Below are 21,225 nucleotides of genomic sequence, written 5' to 3' on the forward strand. Positions count from 1 at the left end.
CTTGTTTCATTGTTCTGTGCTCTTTGTTTTCTTCCTTTGCTCCTCCTCATCCCCAACAAATGGTATCATGAGCACAAGTCTTTGAGGGCTTGTTTTTGCTTCTGCTGCTTGTTAAGAAAGACAATAAGCTGTTAAAACCTGTCATCTTTGAGGGCTGCTTGTAAAAAAGATAGCAACAGCTCACCCCTGTGAGACTCCCAAACAATCTTGGGATAAGCTGAAGGAGGAGTTGATGGAGTATGTGCATGAAGACACTCCACATGAGGGAGTATGTGTAAGAAGAAACATGACTGTAATGAACAAAGAAACAAGGCAAGATATGTTTGAAGGCAAGTTGTCAACCAAGGCAGTGAAGGAGGAGAAGACTCCATTTGATAAACAAATATTTGGCATAAAAGACTAGGATAGTCAAGTGTGTAAGTCAGATTTGGTTGAGAATGAAGCCAAGGTTGAAAACGAATTGCTTGAGCAGAGCTAGCTTGAAACAAAGCATCTAAGGATTGCCAAGTTCAAAAAACTTGATGAGTGATTTGTATTTGTAGCATGGAGTCCAAGGAGGAGTGTTGAAAATTGGCCAACCATGCTGCTGTGATGTTTTTGGTTAAGTGCTTGCAGCTTGTAAACATGTTGCAGCACGTATGCTTGCTGTAACAGCAAGGTTTTTTGTTTAGTTTCATTGTAATCAAACTAGTTGAAAATGAACAAGCTGATGACAACTTGATGCATTAGGTGTTGAATGATTAGTTTAGGTGGCTTGTTTATGTGTACAAGAAATGTTTATCAAGTTACTAGGCTACTTAGTGGTAGTAGGTAGTATTTAGTGATGCATTTGACTATAAATGTATTGTTTTTCTAGTTGAATGAATGAGCAAAATGAGCTATCAGCCATAAGCTCCCTTGCTGCATATTTGTGAGCAAGTAAAAATATTTCTTGCATCTTGCTTCGTTGTTCTGTGCTCTCTGTTTTCTTCCTTTGCTCCTCCTCATCCCCAACACAAACATAGTCTTGTCGACACTAGCCATTCCGTGCATTCCTATTATGTTGACATTTGGATCTGTTGGTGATTAGAACTCGAACTTTGATGATTAATCGAGAGATTTGAAGCAGAAAGAAGAGAAAGGAAGTTTTAAGATAGAAAATAATTGAAGACTGGAATAATAATTAATTTGCACCTCAACTATTTAAATACAAAAGTTCAAGACTAAAAATAGAAAAAAAAGGTTCTAAAAATTTGCTAAAAATCTGGTAACAATATACCAAACAAATCAAAAACTAAGCTCCTAAAGTTAAGGAGAATTATTAAAACTTAGCAACAGAAAAAATTAAATGGCAGTAATCTTAAACACATGATCTCAACAATCCTCCTTGTTTAGATGCTACAAATTCCAAGTTTCTTCCTGAAGGTTTCAAACTTGCTAAGTGGCAATGGTTTGGTGAAGATATCTGCAATTTGCAGTAACAAAGAGCACATCACCACTCTTTTGAACTTCTTGCACAAAAAATAACTTGATGTTGAAATGCCTAGTCTTCCCATGAAAGACTAGATTGTTAGAGATTGCAATGGCAGCTTGGTTATCAACTAGAATCTTTGTGCTTTGAAAACTTCACTCCATAACTCCAGGTCCCCTTGATGTATCTTATAACTCTTTTTGCAGCTCTCATGTGAGTCTCATTAGGACAATGCATGAATCTGGAGAGAATACTCACAACATTCAAGATGTTGGGTCTGGTTGCTGTTAAGTACATTAGACAACCTACCAAACTCCTGAACTCAGCTTCAATGACTTTGGTAGAACCATCATCTTTGATTAGCTTCTCTTTTTGATTCATAGGAGTACCCATTGCTTTGCAATCTTCCATATGAAATTTTCTAAGTATCTCTTTTGCATACTTTCTTTGACAGATGAAGACTTCATTTTGGCTTTGTTTGATCTTAATGCCAAGGAAATAAGACATCAGACCAAGGTCTGTCATTTCGAAGACCTTTTTCATTTCCAATTTGAACTAATTAACTTGATCGATATTGCTCCCTGTAATCAATAAGTCATCTAAATAAAGAGAAATGACTAAAGTGTTTGTACCTTCATGCTTGACATACAGGGTGAGCTCAGATTGACTTTTCTGAAAACCAAGACCCACCAAATGATCATCAATTCTGCTATACCATGCTCGTGGAGCCTGTTTTAGGCCATACAGAGCCTTCTTCAGCAAGTAAACTTTGTCTCCATTGCCTCTGCATACAAAACCTTTAGGTTGCTCGACAAATATTTCTTCTTGCAAGACTCCATTTAGAAATGCAGATTTAACATCTAACTGAAAAACTTTCCAGTTCTTTTGTGCAGCAAGAGCAAGCAGTAACCTTACAGTGTCAAACCTGGCAACAGGTGCAAATATTTCTGAATAATTGACTCCAAAGACTTGTGCATATCCCTTCACAACAAGTCTTGCTTTGAATTTGTTAACTGAACCATCGGGATTTAGTTTCATTCTGAACACCCATCTTACTCCAATTATCTTTCTGTTCAGAGGTCGATCAACCAGCTCCCAAATTTTATTTTTCTCGATCATCGAAAGCTCCTCCTTCATTGCTGCCATCCCATGTTGATTATTTTTTGCATCATGATACCCTGTAGGCTCACAAATAGCTATGTTACATCTTTGGTAAATGTCGGAGAGCAGCCTTGTACCTCTGACAGGTGTATCATTAGCCAAAACATCATGCCCTTCATCTTCAAGCTCTTCTAACATGCTGTCAATGGTAAAATGATTTGGTGCACTAGAATTTTGGTTCGTCTTGGTCGAGTCTTCCCAATTCCATTGCTCATTTTCAAAAAAATAAACATCTCTGCTCACAATAACACGTCCAGTGTATGGTTGAAAGACACTGTAAGCTTTAGATACAGTGCTATACCCAACAAAAATTCCAACATCTACCTTTTTGTCAAGCTTATCACGCTTGACCTGTGGAATGTAAGTGAAACACAGGCAGCCAAACACTCTAAGAAACTTTAAAGAAGGTTTGTAACCATACCAAGCTTCAAATAGCATCTGATCCTTCACAACTTTTGTTGAAATCCGATTTTGCGAGAACACAGCAGTGTTTGTAGCTTCTCATGAAGCTTTTTGGAAGATTCTTCTCATGAAGCATACATCGAGTGATCTCCATTATAAATCTGTTCCTCCTTTTACTGACTCCATTTTGTTGTGGAGTGTATGGCGCCATCAACTGATGCTCAATTCCAGCCTCTTCACAAAACCTATTAAAGGTTTCTGAAGTGTACTCCTTGCCATTATCAGATCTTAAAACCTGAACCATGCATCCACTTTCATTCTCAACTCTAGCTTTGAATTTCCAGAACACACCAGTAACATCTGATTTTTGCTTCAACCAAAAAATCCAACACATTCTTGTTAGATCATCGATAAAGGCTATGTAATAGAGGTTACCATTTAACAAAAGCATTCTCTGAGGACCACAAAGATCAGTATGAACAAGCTGTAACTTCTTCGAGGCTCTCCATGCTTGTTTAGGAAAGGGTTGTCTATGTTGTTCCCAAATTTGCAAGATCGACAATGAGGTAGATTATCATCAATTTCTGTAAGTCCTTCCACCAGCTTCTTCGACTACATTTGAAGCAATCCTCGATGGTGAAAGTGTCCAAGTCTCTTGTGCCAAGTCTTAGTAGCACTAACTCTGGATTTAAAAGCCATTTGCCCATTTTCCATTGGATTAAGAGCAAAAATTTTTCCCTTCATTTTGACATTGAACAAGTCTCTTCCATTAGCATCTCTGATCAAGCACTGCTTATTCTTAAATAGCACTTTATAGCCTTTATCTAGCAACTGACCAACACTTAAGAGATTTTGATCAATTTTAGGTACAAACAAAACATCTTAAACGAATTTTGTACCTTCATAACTTGTAATAGCTACTATGCCTTTTCCTTTGACTTCCAAGTACTTACCATTTCTAATATTCACTCTTTTGACTTCAGTGTTTCTCAATTCCTCGAAGTGCTCCTTGTCATACGTCATGTGGTTTGTGCACCCACTATCAATAAACCAGCTCTTACTTGATTCTCTGCCCGAGAAACAAGTAACCACGAACAATTGATCTTCTTCTTCTTGATCAGTTACCTGTGCATCTACTTCTTGCACCTTACCTTTGATCTTGCAAATGATTGCTTCATGTCCAAGTTGATTGCATTTGGAGCATTTGGCGTCAGGTCTTTTCCAACATTTGAATGGTGGATGACCTTTCTTCTCACAATGGTGACAAGGTGGGTAGGATTTTTTGACACCTCCTTTTTTGCTCTTCTGATAATTGTTTGATGAATTTTCTCCACTCGTCGACTGGTTCATAAAATTTTTCTTCTTTTTATACCTGTTGTTGTCTTGATGCTTGACAAGTAAGGCACCTTCTATCACTCCCTCTTGCCTCATGGATCTTCTTTGCTCTTGTGCTTGTAAAGCATTTAAGAGCTCTGCAAGAGAGATTTTTTATAGGTCCTTGGTGTTTTCCAGAGTAGTAATGGTGGCTTCAAACTTCTTTAGAACAGTGACCAACAGCTTTTCTACTATTCTAGAGTCATTCAACTCAGAACCAAGCAATCTCACCTTGGTGGCAATGCTGAGAAGTCTGTCAGGATATTCTTTCACTGACTCAGACTCCTTCATCTTCTGCAACTCGAAATCCCTGATTAGATTCAGGACTTTCATTCCACGAATCCTCCCATCTCCTTCATATTCAGCCTTGAGGTAATCCCATATTTCCTTTCCTGATTTCAGAGACATTATTCGTCTGAAAATCATTTGAGACACAGCTGCAAATAAGCAAGCTTTTGCCTTTGATTTCCTTGTCTTCTTTTCCTTTTGTGCTTTAATTTGTGCCACAGTAGGATTTGCTAGAAGAGGTGGGACCTCGTAATCCTCTTCTACAGGTTCCCAAAGATCCAAAGCCTCTAGGTAAGTCTCCATGCGTACTGCCCACATCTGGTAATTGTCTCCATTGAAGATTGGTGGTGCAGCAACTGAAAAAATGGACCCTCCTTCCATCTTAACACGCAAATAACCTCACAAATCCCTCAAGAAAATAGATCCGATACCACTTTGTTGGTGATTAGAACTCGAACTTTAATGATTGATCGAGAGATTTGAAGCATAAAGAAGAGAAAGGAAGTTTTAAGATAGAAAATAATTGAAGACTGGAATAATAATTGATTTGCACCTCAACTAAGCTCCTAAAATAATTTAAGATACAAAAGTTCAAGACTAAAATAGAAAAAAAAAGGTTCTAAAAATCTGCTAAAAATCTGGTAACAATATACCAAACAAATCAAAAACTAAGCTCCTAAAGTCAACGAGAATTATTCAAACTTAGCAACAAAAAAAATTAAATGGCAGCAATCGTAAACACATGATCTCAACAGGATCTTTCACTGCCTCCATGATATTGTTAAACATCAGCTTTCTTGAATCAAAGTCCTCATAATCTTTAGGAGGTACAACCACTATGGGCGGGGGGACATCCAGATATGATATTCTGTCAAATCCACCTTGCTGGAGGAGTTCATCAACGGCACCAGCATCTTCTCCTGCTTTCTTGCTAAGCTGATAGCAAGCCTTGAAATTAGGACACAAGCCGATAAACATTTGTTCTTTGCTTCGTCTTCAAGACCCTTCACTTTGTTCAACTCTGAAATGATCATGTTTTCGACTTTCATCAGCCAATTGTTGACGTCGGGGTATATAGTCTCGCCGTTCTTTTGAGCAGCATCAACGTCTAGTAGCATTCTGTCTCTTCTGTCTTTCAACACCTCAACTTTCTTCTCGAAACCCAAGACCATTGTTCTATGGTGGCAAACATAGCTGAAATTATGTTTGATTACGTTTGAAATTACGTCATCATTTTTCTAACATTTTAAGGAAGTGTGACTAAAACAAAATTGATCAAAATTGTTAATATTAAAATTAAATTTTTTTATAATTTGATGATCAAAACACATATAATTTACGTTTTGATTATTTGATTTCAAAATGTTACAAAAAAATACTAAATTATTCGAAAGTTTTCATTTAAGTTATTGGGTTGTTAAAAGCGCTGCCATATAACCTTCTTTATTCGCACCGCTTTTCTGATCTCTGACATTGATCGTCAAATTAACTCGGGTTTAAGGTATGTTTTTCCACTCATCGATATGTATTGATCTACTATATTGATTGTTGAATTGTCACTTGGAGCTTACTAGGAGAACTTTAAAAAAAAGAAAGAAAAGTTTTAACAGCTCAATGAATAGTTTAGTGACCATTTTATAAATTTTAAAAGTTTAAATGATCAGAACGTAAATTTACTAATAATTTATTGACCACGGGTATAATTTACCATTTTTTTTTATGTTTCTTGCTGGGTCTAATTATTTTTATTCCATAAACCATCATGGTATGATTGGGAGCATTGGCCAAAATTTTGTATGATAAAAGATGGGTAGAAAAAGAGAAACGGGAAAGATAGCAAAAAGTGTTATAATGAAACAAAAAATCACAACTTTCTCTGATATCTACCTAACGGATATGAATTTAATAATCTCGTCTCCAAGGTAAATTTTCTCCCTAAAATGGTGTTATATTATAGGCATCGAAATATTTTGGGTTCCAAATAATATTGACTGCCTAAAAGATCAATAATCCAAAATTAATGCCTAATATTCAGCTTTGTAAAGCAAATGGTGCATGAATCACCATTATGGATAATAAAGCAGGCTAATATATGTTACATGTTAACAGAGATCAAATTGTCTGAAAACACAAAGAATGCTTGAAATACAATCCCAAGATTATAAAACCATCAAATCTTCAAAGTCAAGATTCAGTACTTGTACAAGAAATTGCCTTTTAAGAACTTCTTTAAAATACCTCACCTTTTGAGTTATGTAGTTGGGGTTTCCGTTGTTGTTTAAATTATACAGTAATAACTTATGAAGATGGGACAAAATTTTTGTTAGGATGAAAAATTTTAATAAATGAAAATTAAATGTATTTGATTGAAATGTAATAAATGATTGAAGAAAGTCATATGAACCCTCTTTAAATAAAACTATTTGTAAGGAAAGAGCGAAGAGACGTACCTTTCTAATGAGTAACAGTTGTGACACTACCTGCCCAAATATCGTAATTTTCATTGGCCAATATGTCCTCCCCTTTTTTAACATAGGACACCTTATGTTGTGTATTCCTGGGTAGAAACATACGAGGCTTGGTAAAGCCCAAAGTGCAAGGAAAGATAACTGATTAAATTCAAACAAAGTTTCATGTTGGTCCGATCCTTCAACAGTAGTCTTTGAAACAATCTCCTCCACCCCACAACTATCAACAATAAGACTCTTGAGTTGTTGAAGATCTCTGGCCATTGAAAATGGAAACAGAGTTTTCAAACTCCAACATTCTTGAACATGCACTTCTTGAAGATTTTCAAAAGAAATATTTTTATTGGTATCCTTGTTCCACACATGCTTCAACTTTTGCAAGCGAAAGAGTTTCACTTGTCTTAATTTACTCGTCACGATGCATGCCTCTTCAATATCTAACCCTTGAATTTGGAGTTGGAACACTTCTTCTAGAGAAGCACAATCGATTATTGTGAGTTTCTCCAACTTGGGAAAAGCAACCTATAATGCATTATTCATGCCAATGAAAACAAGTATTAGAAGAGGTAAATATTACAACAAGAGGAAATTTTAAATTTATATTTTTAATTCTCAAGAATTTAATTTCTTTATAATATTTTAATAATTCAACTAAGTCAAAGTTTAAACCTAATGAGTGAATTGTTATGCTATGTAAGTAACATGAATTTGAAATTTTGAATTTAAATTTCATTTATTAGATAAATTGTGAATGAAATACACACATTATGCATAAAAGAATTATACTTTTGTCTGGTTGATTAATATAGTAGGATTTCAAATTTAATACTAAATAAGATACCATATAATAAGAGTTCAAATTTCATAATTAAATTATTATAAAATCTTCATTAAAAGTAAATTTCATAGTTCATAAGTCATTGATATATGTATATATATAAATAGTTTGTATTCCCATGGGATGCAGGGGTTGGGTGTGTATATGAAATTTATAATTTTTTTTATAACATTAGTTTTTGTTTAAAATTTTTATTGAGTTCTTTCAAAAATTATTAAGAAATTGAAAAGTAATGTAATTAATTTTTAAAAAATATTTAATTAATTTAGAATAAATTATATTACTATATTTAATTTTTAAAAATATTTAATATTAGCTTAATACAAAAATTCATTATGCTTTGAATATTAATATTAATATATTATAATTTAAATAATATTATTAATGATTTCTTACAAGTTATTTATTTTATATATATTGATAAATTAATTTATTTTAATGTCAAAATTATAAATATTCAATTTTTTGTAATTTTATATTTATCTTTGCTTACTTTAATCGGTTAATCTAATTAACTCTTATTGCATTTAAAAATATAAATTTAACTTAATATTTGTCTTTTTTAAAATTATATTTTAAGCTTAAAAAATTAATATCCATTAATTTTAAAATGATAACATTAAAAGTTAATTAAATTAAGTAAAATTAAAAAATTAGGAGATAATTTATTTAAAATCAACTTTATATTTTACATATAAAAATTATAAAGAAAATATTGAATAAAAAGCATGGAATAACTTAAAAAATAAAAGGGAAGGAGAAAAAAAAGTAATTTACCCAAATTGTAGATAAATGCTTCAGTTGGAGAGTGTCATGTGTAAAAAAACCAAACTATAATATGAACATGATTATTCATTTTCATTTTTGTAACCTCCTATTATTTGGAGATGTGAAGAACCACATCCACATAAAAAGAAAATTAAATGTATAAATGAAGACTCATTCAATAAAATAAGCCTAACCTTGTCAGAGAAAAATGTAGCAACGTTATCAACTTCATCACCAATTATTGCTTCTTTATCTTCGTCTTTGGAAAATGTAGAAACAAAAGTGGTCATGTTTGAACAACCAATTACCTTAATTTCAACCAAGGATGGACATTCAAGACCTTTACTTCCCATGTAAAAGCTTGTCATATCTGGACAAGACTCCACTGTAACGGATCGTAGACAAGGGAATATGCTAATAATCTTGCTACTATCTGTTATTGCTTCCTTAACCATTGGACCCTCTTCTTTGATGACTTGTTCCAAATTACCGCATCTTTTGATTTCCATTTGTCGGAGTTGCCCCAGGCTGAAGGCCATTGAGAGGTTAAAAATGTATCTCAAATTGTTGGAATCACAAACCTCCACAAATTTAAGAATTGTAAAATCCAACATTTCTTGAGGATTTCTACTCCATATGTCTATCAGCTCTGGAAACTTTGAAAACTTCAAATGCTGTAGACCACGATATCCAACCTAAGCAGCAACATATCAAAAAATCGAACTTTCATACTAACATATTTAACTAGGGCCCTACAATGCTATTATGAAAATAAATTACACAAATCAGAATTAAATGTGTGTATATATATATATATCTTTCAATGAATTTTTAAATCAGTACCTTCTCTTTGTATAATTGCTCCACTGTGGCCTTGATGTCACCATCCCAACGTCCCTTAAAATCTGTTATTGTTGACCGCCGGTTATGCAGTTTTGGTGTAATTAGCTCTCCTTGATTGAAGTTCTTCATTTTAAGACACTGGCTCAAAGTAAGTTCTTCTAAGGATGGAAACCGTAAGGTATAATTCCCTGAACAAAAGCTAGTGAGGCTTTCTAAACAATGAAGCTCCAAATGTTTCAACGCTCTGAAAACAATCTCATATGATGTATCATTCTCGTCGCTCGCAATTATTTCTCTCATCATTTCACATTCTCTTATCCTCATTGTAACAAGGCACACCAAACTTCGAGCTTTGGAAGATGTTATCAGCTCTAACATCTTATTACATTTGAAGACATCTAAAGTTGTAAGATTTTCAGAAAATGAAAGTTCTAATCCTAAATTATTCAAATTGCGACACTGCCAAAGTTCAAGACATTCAAGACTTGCACAAATATGGTCAAGCGGGGAGCCTTGCTTCCATATATGTCTTATGTTGTTAACTGCATTCAATTTCAACTTCTTGATTTTTGGGATCGTGATGATCATGTCTTTATCTTCACATGCATCGCTTTTGAATGAAGCTAGCTCTTTGAAATTGCAAGAAACCACCTCAAGCCCTTCCAAATTGTAAAACCTTCTAAGGAAAGAAATTGGGAAAATAGTTGGTACATTAAAGTCGCAAGAAATTCTAAAAATTTTATATTGTAAAATAAGTCGGCCTCAAACTGAGCATCGCTTATCATCGCAATATCACCAAGTCTTAATGAAACCTCCTCCAATTGGGGGATAACCTAAGAAGAAACAAGCAAGAACAATGAGTGCGGTAGAGTATTAGATTTAGAATTCCATTTAAATAGAAAGGCCTAACACAAAAGATTAGCTATAACACATAATATAAGCCCATAAATGACCTATGAAATCAATAGTTTGAAGTGATTTGTATTTTTAGTTTTAATTTCTATATTAAAAATATGCATATCAGATTTTTTTTATAAAAAATGCAATAGAATTTAAAAATAGGTAAAGAGTTACAAAGAATTGGTTACTGAAATAAAATTTAGAATTGTTAGAGATTATAAGTTAGATAGGGAAAAATATGAAATTGCAAATTATTTTAAGTATTTTTCATTTTCAAATGAATATTTGGATGTATTAATTGAGAGGTACAAATTGATTTAAATACAATTTCTAAGCTTTGCTAAAAAAAGGGTGTCAAACCATACCTTTTCAATGAGGAAAAGTGATTGTCCAATTTGGGATTCTTCATGCCCAAATATCTTAATCCTTCTACAGTTGTATATCCTCAATTTCTTTAATGTAGGCCATGTTGTTCTGTGCATTCCTGGGTAGAAACATGTTAGGTATGGTAGATTCCCAAGCACAAGGAAGAACAACTGATTAAATGCTAACCAAATTTCTTGTTCATCTGATACTTCAACATTTTTTGAAACAATCTCCTCCAACCCACACTCACCAATACCAAGTCTTTCAAGTTGTTGAAGATCTTTGGCGATTGAAAATGGAAACAAACTTTTCAAGCTCCAACATTCAAGAATAAATACAATTTGCAGATTTTCAAAAGAAATATTTCCTTCACGATACTTGGTCCAAACATGCTTCAACTTTGGTAGGCGAACGAGATTCACTTCTCTTAATTGACTGCTTACCACATATGTTTCTTCAATATCTAACCCTTGCACTTGGATTTGGAACACTTCTTCTAGTGAAGCACAATCAGCCACTATTAGTTTCTCCAATCTTTGGAAAACCCCCAAAAGGAAAGGTGGAAAGATATTCATATGAAAGGAATTCATATGAAATTGGCTGTACCATATCCTTTTTGCATTTCTCAAATGGGAGATTGTGATTTCCTCCAAGTTGGGAAAAGCCACCTACAAATCATTATTCATGCCAATGGAAGCAATGATTAATAGAGTTAAATATAACAACAAAAAGGGTAATAGAAAAAAGAAAAATGTGCTTTACTAAAAGAGCACCTTATAATTGAGCAAAACTCCATGGGTATGGATATCTTTACTCGTAGAATTATGGATGAATTCCTTCAATTCTGGACAATTTTCTATCTCAAGAATTGTCAAGGTTGAGAATTCAACAGTATAATCTTCATGGCAAAATCCGATGAGCTTCGGAAGACCCTTCAATTTGAGGAAGTTCAATCGAGGGAAGCGGATTAGAGCTCTATTTTTGAATGTTTCTTGGATTATCTTATCCGTTGATATTATCTCCTGTATGCACTTGCATTCACTAATTTCCAAGCATTTGAGCTGCCACAAATATTCAGGCATGGAGTCGGATAAGACATACTTTAAGTTGTCGCAACTCTGAATGATCAAACTTGTCAAATTTTGAGTTGAACAAAACGCTTGGGGACTCCATATTCTTTCAATGCCAATTGAGGATAATTTCAATTTCTCCAGCTTAGGAAACAATATCTGCACACAAGCACTTGTTTACTTGCCAAATCTACTAGGCAAATTCAAAAAAAGCTCTTTATTTTGAATTTCAATTACCTTTAATGCTACACAAAATATTATAAATATATATAATTTAGTTTATACAAAATATTAAGTGATTTGTAATAATTGATTAATTGGATAATGTTTTGTGTAATTGAATAATATTTTGTGTAGTTATGATTACACAATATATTACAAAAATTGAAATAATTTGTGTAACTCAATATTATTTTGTATAATTGAATAATGTTTTCTTTAATTCTATAATTACACAAAACATTATAAAAATTGTAAGTGTAGTGGAGAGGTATGTAATTAGAGTTGATGAAAAGATTATTTTAAAAAAATTCATCCTAGAATCTTGACTTAAATAGAGTGGTTGTTAAATTTCTTGTTAGATACTTGTTTAATTTTTAAATTAGTTTTTTAAAAAATATATTAAAAAATAGTTTTTTTAAATGCTATTAAAGGGAAACTAATTTTTTTTTAAAATTTATGATTGTAGTTTTCAATATAACATATTTTTTGTTCGAGGAAAATATTTATATATGCGTGAGAATTAATTGGCATTCAATATAGACAAAAGCTATTATTGTATAAAAGAAAAGCGTTGGGAAATGCATGCACTGATGCACTGATGAAGAACAAAAATATTTAAATACCTTTTGCTTGAAAAGGGCAATTTCTTGGGGAGATATGGAAGTTGAACCTTCTTTTTTGGAGCAAAAGCCAATGAGATTCGGTAGACCCTGCAGCGTCAGTGACTCGAGTTGAAGAAATTCAATTTTCTGAACACCAGCACTATATTTAAGGATATATTGGACCTTCTCACCATTTTGGATATGCAGATTCTTCAATTGCTGAAAATAATTCCCAACTTCTGATTCATGTAACAAAATCTCCACATCTTTCACTTCATCTATATATAAATTTTCAGCTTTCTTCAATAAAACTTTGACTCCATTATTAAGAAACCTAATGCTGGTCTGTAGGTTAACCTTTAGCGTTCTGGAGTATTCACGAACCCAACCCCATTTCCAATCCCCATTCCAATACCAATCCGATGCTTCTCCGATGAAAATAATGTATCTTTGCAGCTTTTCAAAGGAGAAGTCTTCGGGAATAATCTTGGCATTAGGGATATGAGTTTCTAAAGCAGTTAAACATGACAAAACATTTAACTCAGCAAGACTAGAACTGCTTTGCAGGCTGGAGTGTCCCCCTGCTCCCCATTCATAACTTTTATCCATATACAATTCTTCTAATCTAGAAAATTCACACAAGACACCAGGTGGAATTCTTCTGAGTTTGGAACAATAACGTAAATCTAACAGCTTTAGCTTAGTCAGTTGTCCTATTTCCTTGGGTAGCATTTCAATATCAGACCTCGTAATCTTAAGAATTTCCAGATTCTTGAGCTCTCCAACAAAGGCTATATCTCCCAACACACAATTACTCAAGCATAGTGCTCGAAGGCTTCCTGGCAAAGAAATTGATGAAGCTAAGTTCATGCCACTCAAAATTAAGACTTTAAGATATTTCGTTTCCTTAAAAAAGTTTGTTGGTATTTTCATCCAAGGATCCTTCCTACCCATACTTAAAAAAGTAAGTTTGGGGCAATTCAACTGATCAGGAAGCTCGCTGATACCACCACATAATATTTTGTCGCACTCTTTCATTGTTTCATCATCGGGCCAATCATTCAAATCATGTTTGCGTCTTAAAACAAACACAGGCTTTCCTTTAGAAGCGATTGACACGGCCACATCAGAAATAAGATCATGCATATCAAAGTGCAAATTTGTATTACCATCAAGTAACAAACAAGAGGCTTTGAGATCACTCACCACTGTCAACAGTTTGTTCCTTGTTTCTTTAATTGTGCTGACACCATGAAATAACCCTAACCCCATTGCAAACGCAAGCAACGAATCAAGCAGAACATTATGACCCAATAGACTGCAAAGTAGGAAAGTCTGTTTATGGTCTTCGCTTTGTAAACGATCGTAACTCCACTCTATAGTTGAATATACAGTTGCTGGTACTCCTGCGAAGTTGCTCGACGATGGCTTGCTTAGTTGTCGCAGAGCATCCTCCCATACAAATGGTGGTTCATTTCTCAAAGACGTCGCAAGTGTTCTAATGGCAATTGGTAGACCACCACATTTTTTAGCTACCTCAGTTGCTATAGGCAACAAGTCAGAACTTTCAACACCATCCCCTATAATCTTCTTGAAGAAATGCCAGGCTTCTTCTTGTTCTAAAACGCCGATTGGAAAACTCTTTTTTGTTGATAAGTCAAATTAATAAGGGGTTGAAAAGTCAAAAATGGGAGGTGCAAGTGGCACCGAAAGAAAAAAGTGATAGGCAAGTTGTTTAAAGTTGAATGGGATAATTGCAATTTTGGTCCCTAATTTTTTAGGCCATTTTCAAGTTAGTCCCTGAACCTCAACTATAAATAGGCCTAACCATTTCTCATTTCAACCATCCCAACCAATCTTTCTCTCTTAGTTTTCTCTCTTCTCCCATTTGAGAATTCTTAAGGAATTCTATTTGTTTGTAATATTTTGGAGATAGTAAAGTTATCATCTGGTGTTAGTGCCCGAGGACGTAGGTATAATTTACCGAACCTCGTTAAAACTCTTGTGTTCTTTTTTGTCCTATTTTTCTTTCAATATTTGAGGGTATAATAGTAGTATTTAATTGTGCTATTAAATTACTATAGAAGGGATATTCTGACTAAGGAAAGACTTGGTATTTAAGAGATCATTGTGATCCACCTCTCTTCCCTGGGAATTGAACTTTGTGTGATTTTTTAGTACAATAATTTACACGCTTCCGACCCTATTAGAACAACAAGTGGTATCAAGAGCCGAAGGTTAATCGTAGTATGCTCTGTGGTTGCAGTTTAAACTGATCTTCCACATCAGAAAAGATTTCCTTAGGTATATTGAAAGATTATGGAGAAAATGGTCGGTGTAGGAGCTTCAACATCGTCCATGTGGACAAGACCGACAATTGCAAATGCAAGATTGGCCGTGGAGATCTTTGATGGCACAGGCCATTTTGGTATGTGGCAAAGTGAGGTTCTAGATGCCCTTTTTCAGCAGGGTCTAGACATTGCCATTGATGAAGAGAAACCAGATGATGTACAGGAGAAAGATTGGAAGGTGATCAATCGGTTGGCATGTGGCACAATTCGATCATGCCTTTCTCGAGAGCAGAGGTATGCTTTTTCAAAGGAGACTTCTGCAAATAAGTTGTGGGTGGCACTTGAAGAAAAATTTTTGAAGAAAAACAGTCAAAATAAGCTCCACTTGAAGAAAAGACTGTTTCGCTTCACATACGTCCCAAGTACCACAATGAATGATCACATCACCAAATTTAATCAGTTAGTCACTGATTTGCTGAATATGGATGAGACATTCAAAGATGAAGATTTGGCTTTGATGCTGTTGGGGTCACTTCCTGAGGAGTTTGAGTTCCTAGAAACTACTCTACTTCATGGCAGGAGTGATATATCTCTGAGCGAAGTCTGTGCGGCCTTATACAGTTATGAACAGAGAAAGAAGGACAAACAGAAAAACTCAATCAGAGATACAGAAGCTTTAGTAGTCCGAGGTCGTTCATACACTCGGAAGAAAACTCAAAAGGGGAGATCAAAGTCAAAGTCCAGACTCGGGAAAGATGAATGTGTTTTTTGTCATGAGAAAGGCCACTGGAAGAAAAATTGTCCAAAGCTGAAGAATAAGGGAAAAGCTGCTGTAGATGCTTGTGTTGCTAAGCATGATACTAGTGACTCTGAACTATCACAGGTTGCATCATCATCGTCGTTCCATTCAGATGAGTGGATATTGGATTCGGGTTGTACCTATCATATGTCCCCTAACCGGGAGTGGTTCTCTGATTTAGTAGAACTAAATGGAGGAGTTGTTTATATGGGCAATGACAATGCCTGTAAAACTGTTGGGATAGGTTCAATCCAATTAAAGAATAAAGATGGATCAACCAGAGTTCTGACTGATGTTCGGTACGTGCCCAGTTTGAAGAAAAATCTCATCTCATTGGGAGCCTTGGAATCCAATGGTTCAGTTGTTACTATGAGAGATGGGGTTTTGAAAGTGACATCTGGCGCACTTGTGATATTGAAGGGCATCAGGAAAATTAACTTGTATTACTACCAAGGTAGTACAGTTATTGGAGCAGTCGCTGCAGCTTCCGGTAACAAAGACTTGGACTCAATGCAGTTGTGGCATATGAAGTTGGGACATGCCAGCGAAAAATCCTTGCAAATTCTGGCAAAGCAAGGATTGTTGAAAGGTGCAAAGGCTTGCAAATTAAAATTTTGTGAGCATTGTGTTCTGGGAAAGCAAAAGAGAGTGAAATTCGGCACTGCTATCCATAATACAAAAGGTATTTTGGAATATATTCACTCAGATGTGTGGGGGCCTTCCAAAACACCTTCGTTGGGAGGAAAACACTACTTTGTTACTTTTGTTGATAACTTTTCCAGAAGAGTTTGGGTGTATACCATGAAAACTAAAGATGAAGTGCTTGGAGTTTTTCTTAAATGGAAAACTATGATCGAAAACCAGACTGGCAAGAAAATCAAGCGGCTTAGGACGGACAATGGAGGGGAATATAAAAGTGATCCGTTCTACGATGTGTGCCAAGAGTATGGTATTGTTCGACACTTCACAGTTAGGGATACACCACAACAGAATGGAGTGGCAGAGCGTATGAATCGAACATTGCTGGAGAAAGTTCGATGTATGTTGTCCAATGCTGGGTTGGGCAAGCAATTTTGGGCTGAGGCTGTGACATACGCTGGCCATCTTGTTAATCGTTTGCCATCATCTGCATTAGAAAGAAAAACTCCTATGGAGGTATGGTCTGGAAAACCGGCTACAGATTATGATTCCTTACATGTGTTTGGAACCACTGCATATTACCATGTGAAGGAGTCAAAGTTAGATCCGAGGGCAAAGAAAGCTCTCTTTATGGGAATCACTTCTGGAGTGAAGGGATTTCGTCTTTGGTGCTTAAGCACAAAGAAAATGATCTATAGCAGAGATGTTACCTTTGATGAATCTGCCACATTGAAAAAGGTAGCAGATAAAGATATTCAGACGAGCAATACTCCACAGCAGGTGGAGTGTACTCCAAAACAGGTGGAGTTTGAGCAGATGGGGATTTGCCCAGTTAATAAGTCTAATTCTTCAGCCACAATGGAGGAATTAGAGGTTAAAGAGGTTCTGACCCAAGAACCACTAAGTACACCAGAACCAGTTGCAGTTGCAAGGCCACAGAGAGAAATTCGTAAACCTGCTCGATTTACTGATATGGTGGCCTACGCCCTTCCCGTTGTTGATGATATTCCTATCACTTATCAAGAAGCAATGCAAAGCTTAGAAAGTGATAAATGGAAAAGCGCCATGGATGAAGAAATGCAGTCTCTCCGGAAGAACAATACTTGGGAGTTGGCGCAATTACCGAAAGGTAAAAGGGCAATCGGATGCAAGTGGGTATTCGCAAAGAAAGATGGATCTCCTAGCAAGAAGGATATTCGCTACAAGGCAAGATTGGTAGCTAAAGGCTACGCTCAGAAGGAGGGAATTGACTACAATGATGTATTTTCCCCTGTTGTGAAGCATTCCTCCATTAGAATTTTGTTGGCCTTGGTAGCACAGTTGAATTTGGAGCTAGCTCAACTTGATGTTAAGACGGCTTTCTTGCATGGTGAGTTAGAAGAGGAGATCTATATGACTCAGCCAGAAGGATACACAGATGCTGGTGGTAGAAATTGGGTTTGTAAGCTTAACAAATCGCTATATGGATTGAAGCAATCCCCGAGGCAGTGGTACAAGCGATTTGATAGCTTTATGAGAAGGCAGAAGTACACAAGAAGCAAATATGACAATTGTGTATATTTGCAGAAGCTGCATGACGGATCTTTCATTTATCTACTCTTGTATGTTGATGATATGTTAATCGCTTCGAAGAGCCAAAATGAGATAGATAAGCTGAAGGCTCAGTTGAATCAAGAGTTCGAGATGAAAGATCTAGGTGAGGCCAAGAAGATTCTCGGCATGGAGATAAGTAGAGATAGACAGAGAGGCAAGCTTTGTTTGAATCAGAAGCAATATCTGAAAAAGGTATTACAATGTTTTGGTGTAAATGAAAACACAAAACATGTAAGTACCCCACTTGCTTCTCATTTGAAACTTAGTGCTCAATTATCTCCGAAAACTGAAGAAGAAAGAGAATATATGGCAAAAGTCCCATATGCTAATGCAGTTGGGAGTTTGATGTATGCGATGGTGTGTACGAGGCCTGACATTTCACAAGCTGTTGGAGTTGTGAGCAGGTATATGCATGATCCTGGAAAAGGACATTGGCAAGCTGTGAAATGGATTCTACGGTATCTTCGAAAAACCGTAGATGTTGGTTTAATTTTTGAACAGGATGAAGCACTTGGTCAGTTTGTAGTTGGATATGTTGATTCTGACTTTGCTGGTGATTTAGATAAACGTCGTTCAACTACGGGGTATCTGTTTACTCTTGCGAAAGCCCCAGTGAGTTGGAAGTCTACCTTACAGTCTACAGTAGCTGTGTCTACTACAGAGGCAGAATATATGGCAGTTACAGAAGCTGTTAGGAGGCTATTTGGCTTAATGGATTGTTGAAAGACTTAGGAGTTGTTCAAAGTCACATAAGTTTATATTGTGACAGTCAGAGCGCTATTCATTTAGCGAAAAATCAAGTCTATCATTCAAGAACCAAGCATATCGACGTAAGATATCACTTTGTGCGGGAAGTCTTTGAAAAAGGAAAAATTCTACTTCAGAAGATTCCGACAGCAGATAATCCCGCAGATATGATGACCAAGGTGGTAACAACAATCAAGTTTAATCATTGTTTGAACTTGATTAACATCCTGAGAATTTGAGCACCTTTAGGTGTATGGCGCTCGAGAGCGCATTTGGAGGCACTACAAAAGATAGCTTTATCGAATTTGGGGAGTTGAAGGAAGTGTGTGAAGATGTGATTATCCTAATCAAATCTTCAAGGTGGAGATTGTTGATAAGTCAAATTAATAAGGGGTTGAAAAGTCAAAAATGGGAGGTGCAAGTGGCACCGAAAGAAAAAAGTGATAGGCAAGTTGTTTAAAGTTGAATGGGATAATTGCAATTTTGGTCCCTAATTTTTTAGGCCATTTTCAAGTTAGTCCCTGAACCTCAACTATAAATAGGCCTAACCATTTCTCATTTCAACCATCCCAACCAATCTTTCTCTCTTAGTTTTCTCTCTTCTCCCATTTGAGAATTCTTAAGGAATTCTATTTGTTTGTAATATTTTGGAGATAGTAAAGTTATCATCTGGTGTTAGTGCCCGAGGACGTAGGTATAATTTACCGAACCTCGTTAAAACTCTTGTGTTCTTTTTTGTCCTATTTTTCTTTCAATATTTGAGGGTATAATAGTAGTATTTAATTGTGCTATTAAATTACTATAGAAGGGATATTCTGACTAAGGAAAGACTTGGTATTTAAGAGATCATTGTGATCCACCTCTCTTCCCTGGGAATTGAACTTTGTGTGATTTTTTAGTACAATAATTTACACGCTTCCGACCCTATTAGAACAACATTTTTAGCATCCATGTCCTTCTTCAAAACATTAAGATCTCTCGATGTCAGCAGTATGGTGCATCCCTGATCCTCGTCTCCCAAAGGAATCCCCACTTCCATCAGGTCTAATTTTGCCCAAATGTCATCTAAAACAACAAGAATCTTCTTCTCTTTCTTCAACCTTTCGCACAAACGACTTGCTCTTCCAGTCATACTTTGCTCCTCAAATTTCAGTCCCAACATATCTGCAATTTGATCTTGAATTTTTTGGACGCCAGGAGTATGAGTCACAACAGCCATAACCACCGAGTCGAATAACTTATCTTCTTTGACTTGTCTGACAACTTCTTTCACAAGCGTAGTCTTGCCAACACCAGGCATTCCGTGCACTCCTATTATGTTGACATTATGATCTTTCACCGCCTCCATGATTTTGTTAAACATCAGCCTTCTTGAATCAAAGTCCTCAAAATCTTTAGGAGATACAAACAATATGGGCTGCGGAACATCCCGATATGATACTTCGTCAAACTCCCCTTGCTGGAGGAGTTCATCAACGGCAGCGGCATCTTCTTCTGCTTTCTTGCTAAGCTGATAGCGAGCCTTGACATTAGGACACAAGCCGATAAAACACTTGTTCTTCGCTTCGTCTTCAAGACCCTTCACTTTGCTCAACTCTGAAATGATCATGTCCTCTACTTTCATCAGCCAATTTTTGACGTCGGGGTATATAGTCTCGCCGTTCTTTTGAGCAGCATCAACGTTTAGCAGCACTCTGTCTCTTCTGTCTTTCAACATGTCAACTTTATTCTCGAAATCCAAGACCATTGTTCTATGGTGGCAAACATAGCTGAAATTACGTTTGAGTTTTTGGAACAAGTATCCGACAACACCGGTAACAAGGTTGCTAGCGCTGCCCATAGTAATCTCCATTGAAAAGTGGGGGGGTTCAAAAGTACTTAAGCAAAGGGTAAGTGATAGAATAACAGAGGAGAAACAGATTCAAATAATAAGGAAACAAGGATGATGAGATCAGGTTAGACAAAGTCTCAGCTCTTTAAAAAAAAAAAAAAGCAATGGAGGTATGAAATTGTGAAGAAAATGGAAACAGTTGTCACAAACTCCAAGCAAATTTCAAGACTGCCGTGTGGATTGTATAATAAGAAAGCAACAAAGATTGAAGTAGTGGAAAGGGTTTATTTTGTGGATCAGGTAGAAGGAAGGACTAAACGTAGCTAAGATAAGAAAATAAAGGAGAAAAGAGATGTGGGTTATGGGTAGGCAGTAGAGGAATGTGTAAATATCTTAAATTTATTTACAGGAGAGATAAGAAATTGATGAGGAAACTCCATTATTTTGTCTACCACAAGTCACCCATGACTTCCAGAATTATTATTATTTTTTTGAAGAAAACTTCAAGAATTATTATTATTGTAAATAGTCGTCAAGGTTTTCTTAGATGTAGCCTTTGTTTTGAATTTATTC

At 35.6% G+C, this 21,225-nt stretch overlaps 2 protein-coding genes across 2 annotated transcripts; both read right to left on the reverse strand.

Annotated features, from left to right (window-relative positions):
- Positions 1-4,501: 4,501 nt before the first annotated feature.
- Positions 4,502-5,056, reverse strand: LOC107925781 (uncharacterized). The gene has a single exon (XM_016856502.1). It carries the CDS (start codon positions 5,054-5,056, stop codon positions 4,502-4,504), a length of 555 nt encoding a protein of 184 aa, XP_016711991.1.
- Positions 5,057-6,787: 1,731 nt separating this feature from the next.
- LOC107925782 (uncharacterized) lies at positions 6,788-20,997 on the reverse strand. Its single transcript, XM_041104458.1, has 9 exons — positions 19,738-20,997; positions 12,774-14,393; positions 11,632-11,919; positions 10,858-11,526; positions 10,361-10,425; positions 9,593-10,271; positions 8,944-9,444; positions 7,249-7,665; positions 6,788-6,796 (listed from the first exon to the last, which is right to left on the reverse strand). Exons 1-9 carry the CDS (start codon positions 20,671-20,673, stop codon positions 6,788-6,790), a joined length of 5,184 nt encoding a protein of 1,727 aa, XP_040960392.1. The 5' UTR covers positions 20,674-20,997.
- Between the last annotated feature and the right edge of the window lie 228 nt (positions 20,998-21,225).

The sequence above is a fragment of the Gossypium hirsutum genome, chromosome D11 (genome assembly GCF_007990345.1).
Source record: "Gossypium hirsutum isolate 1008001.06 chromosome D11, Gossypium_hirsutum_v2.1, whole genome shotgun sequence".
Taxonomy (NCBI): domain Eukaryota; kingdom Viridiplantae; phylum Streptophyta; class Magnoliopsida; order Malvales; family Malvaceae; genus Gossypium; species Gossypium hirsutum.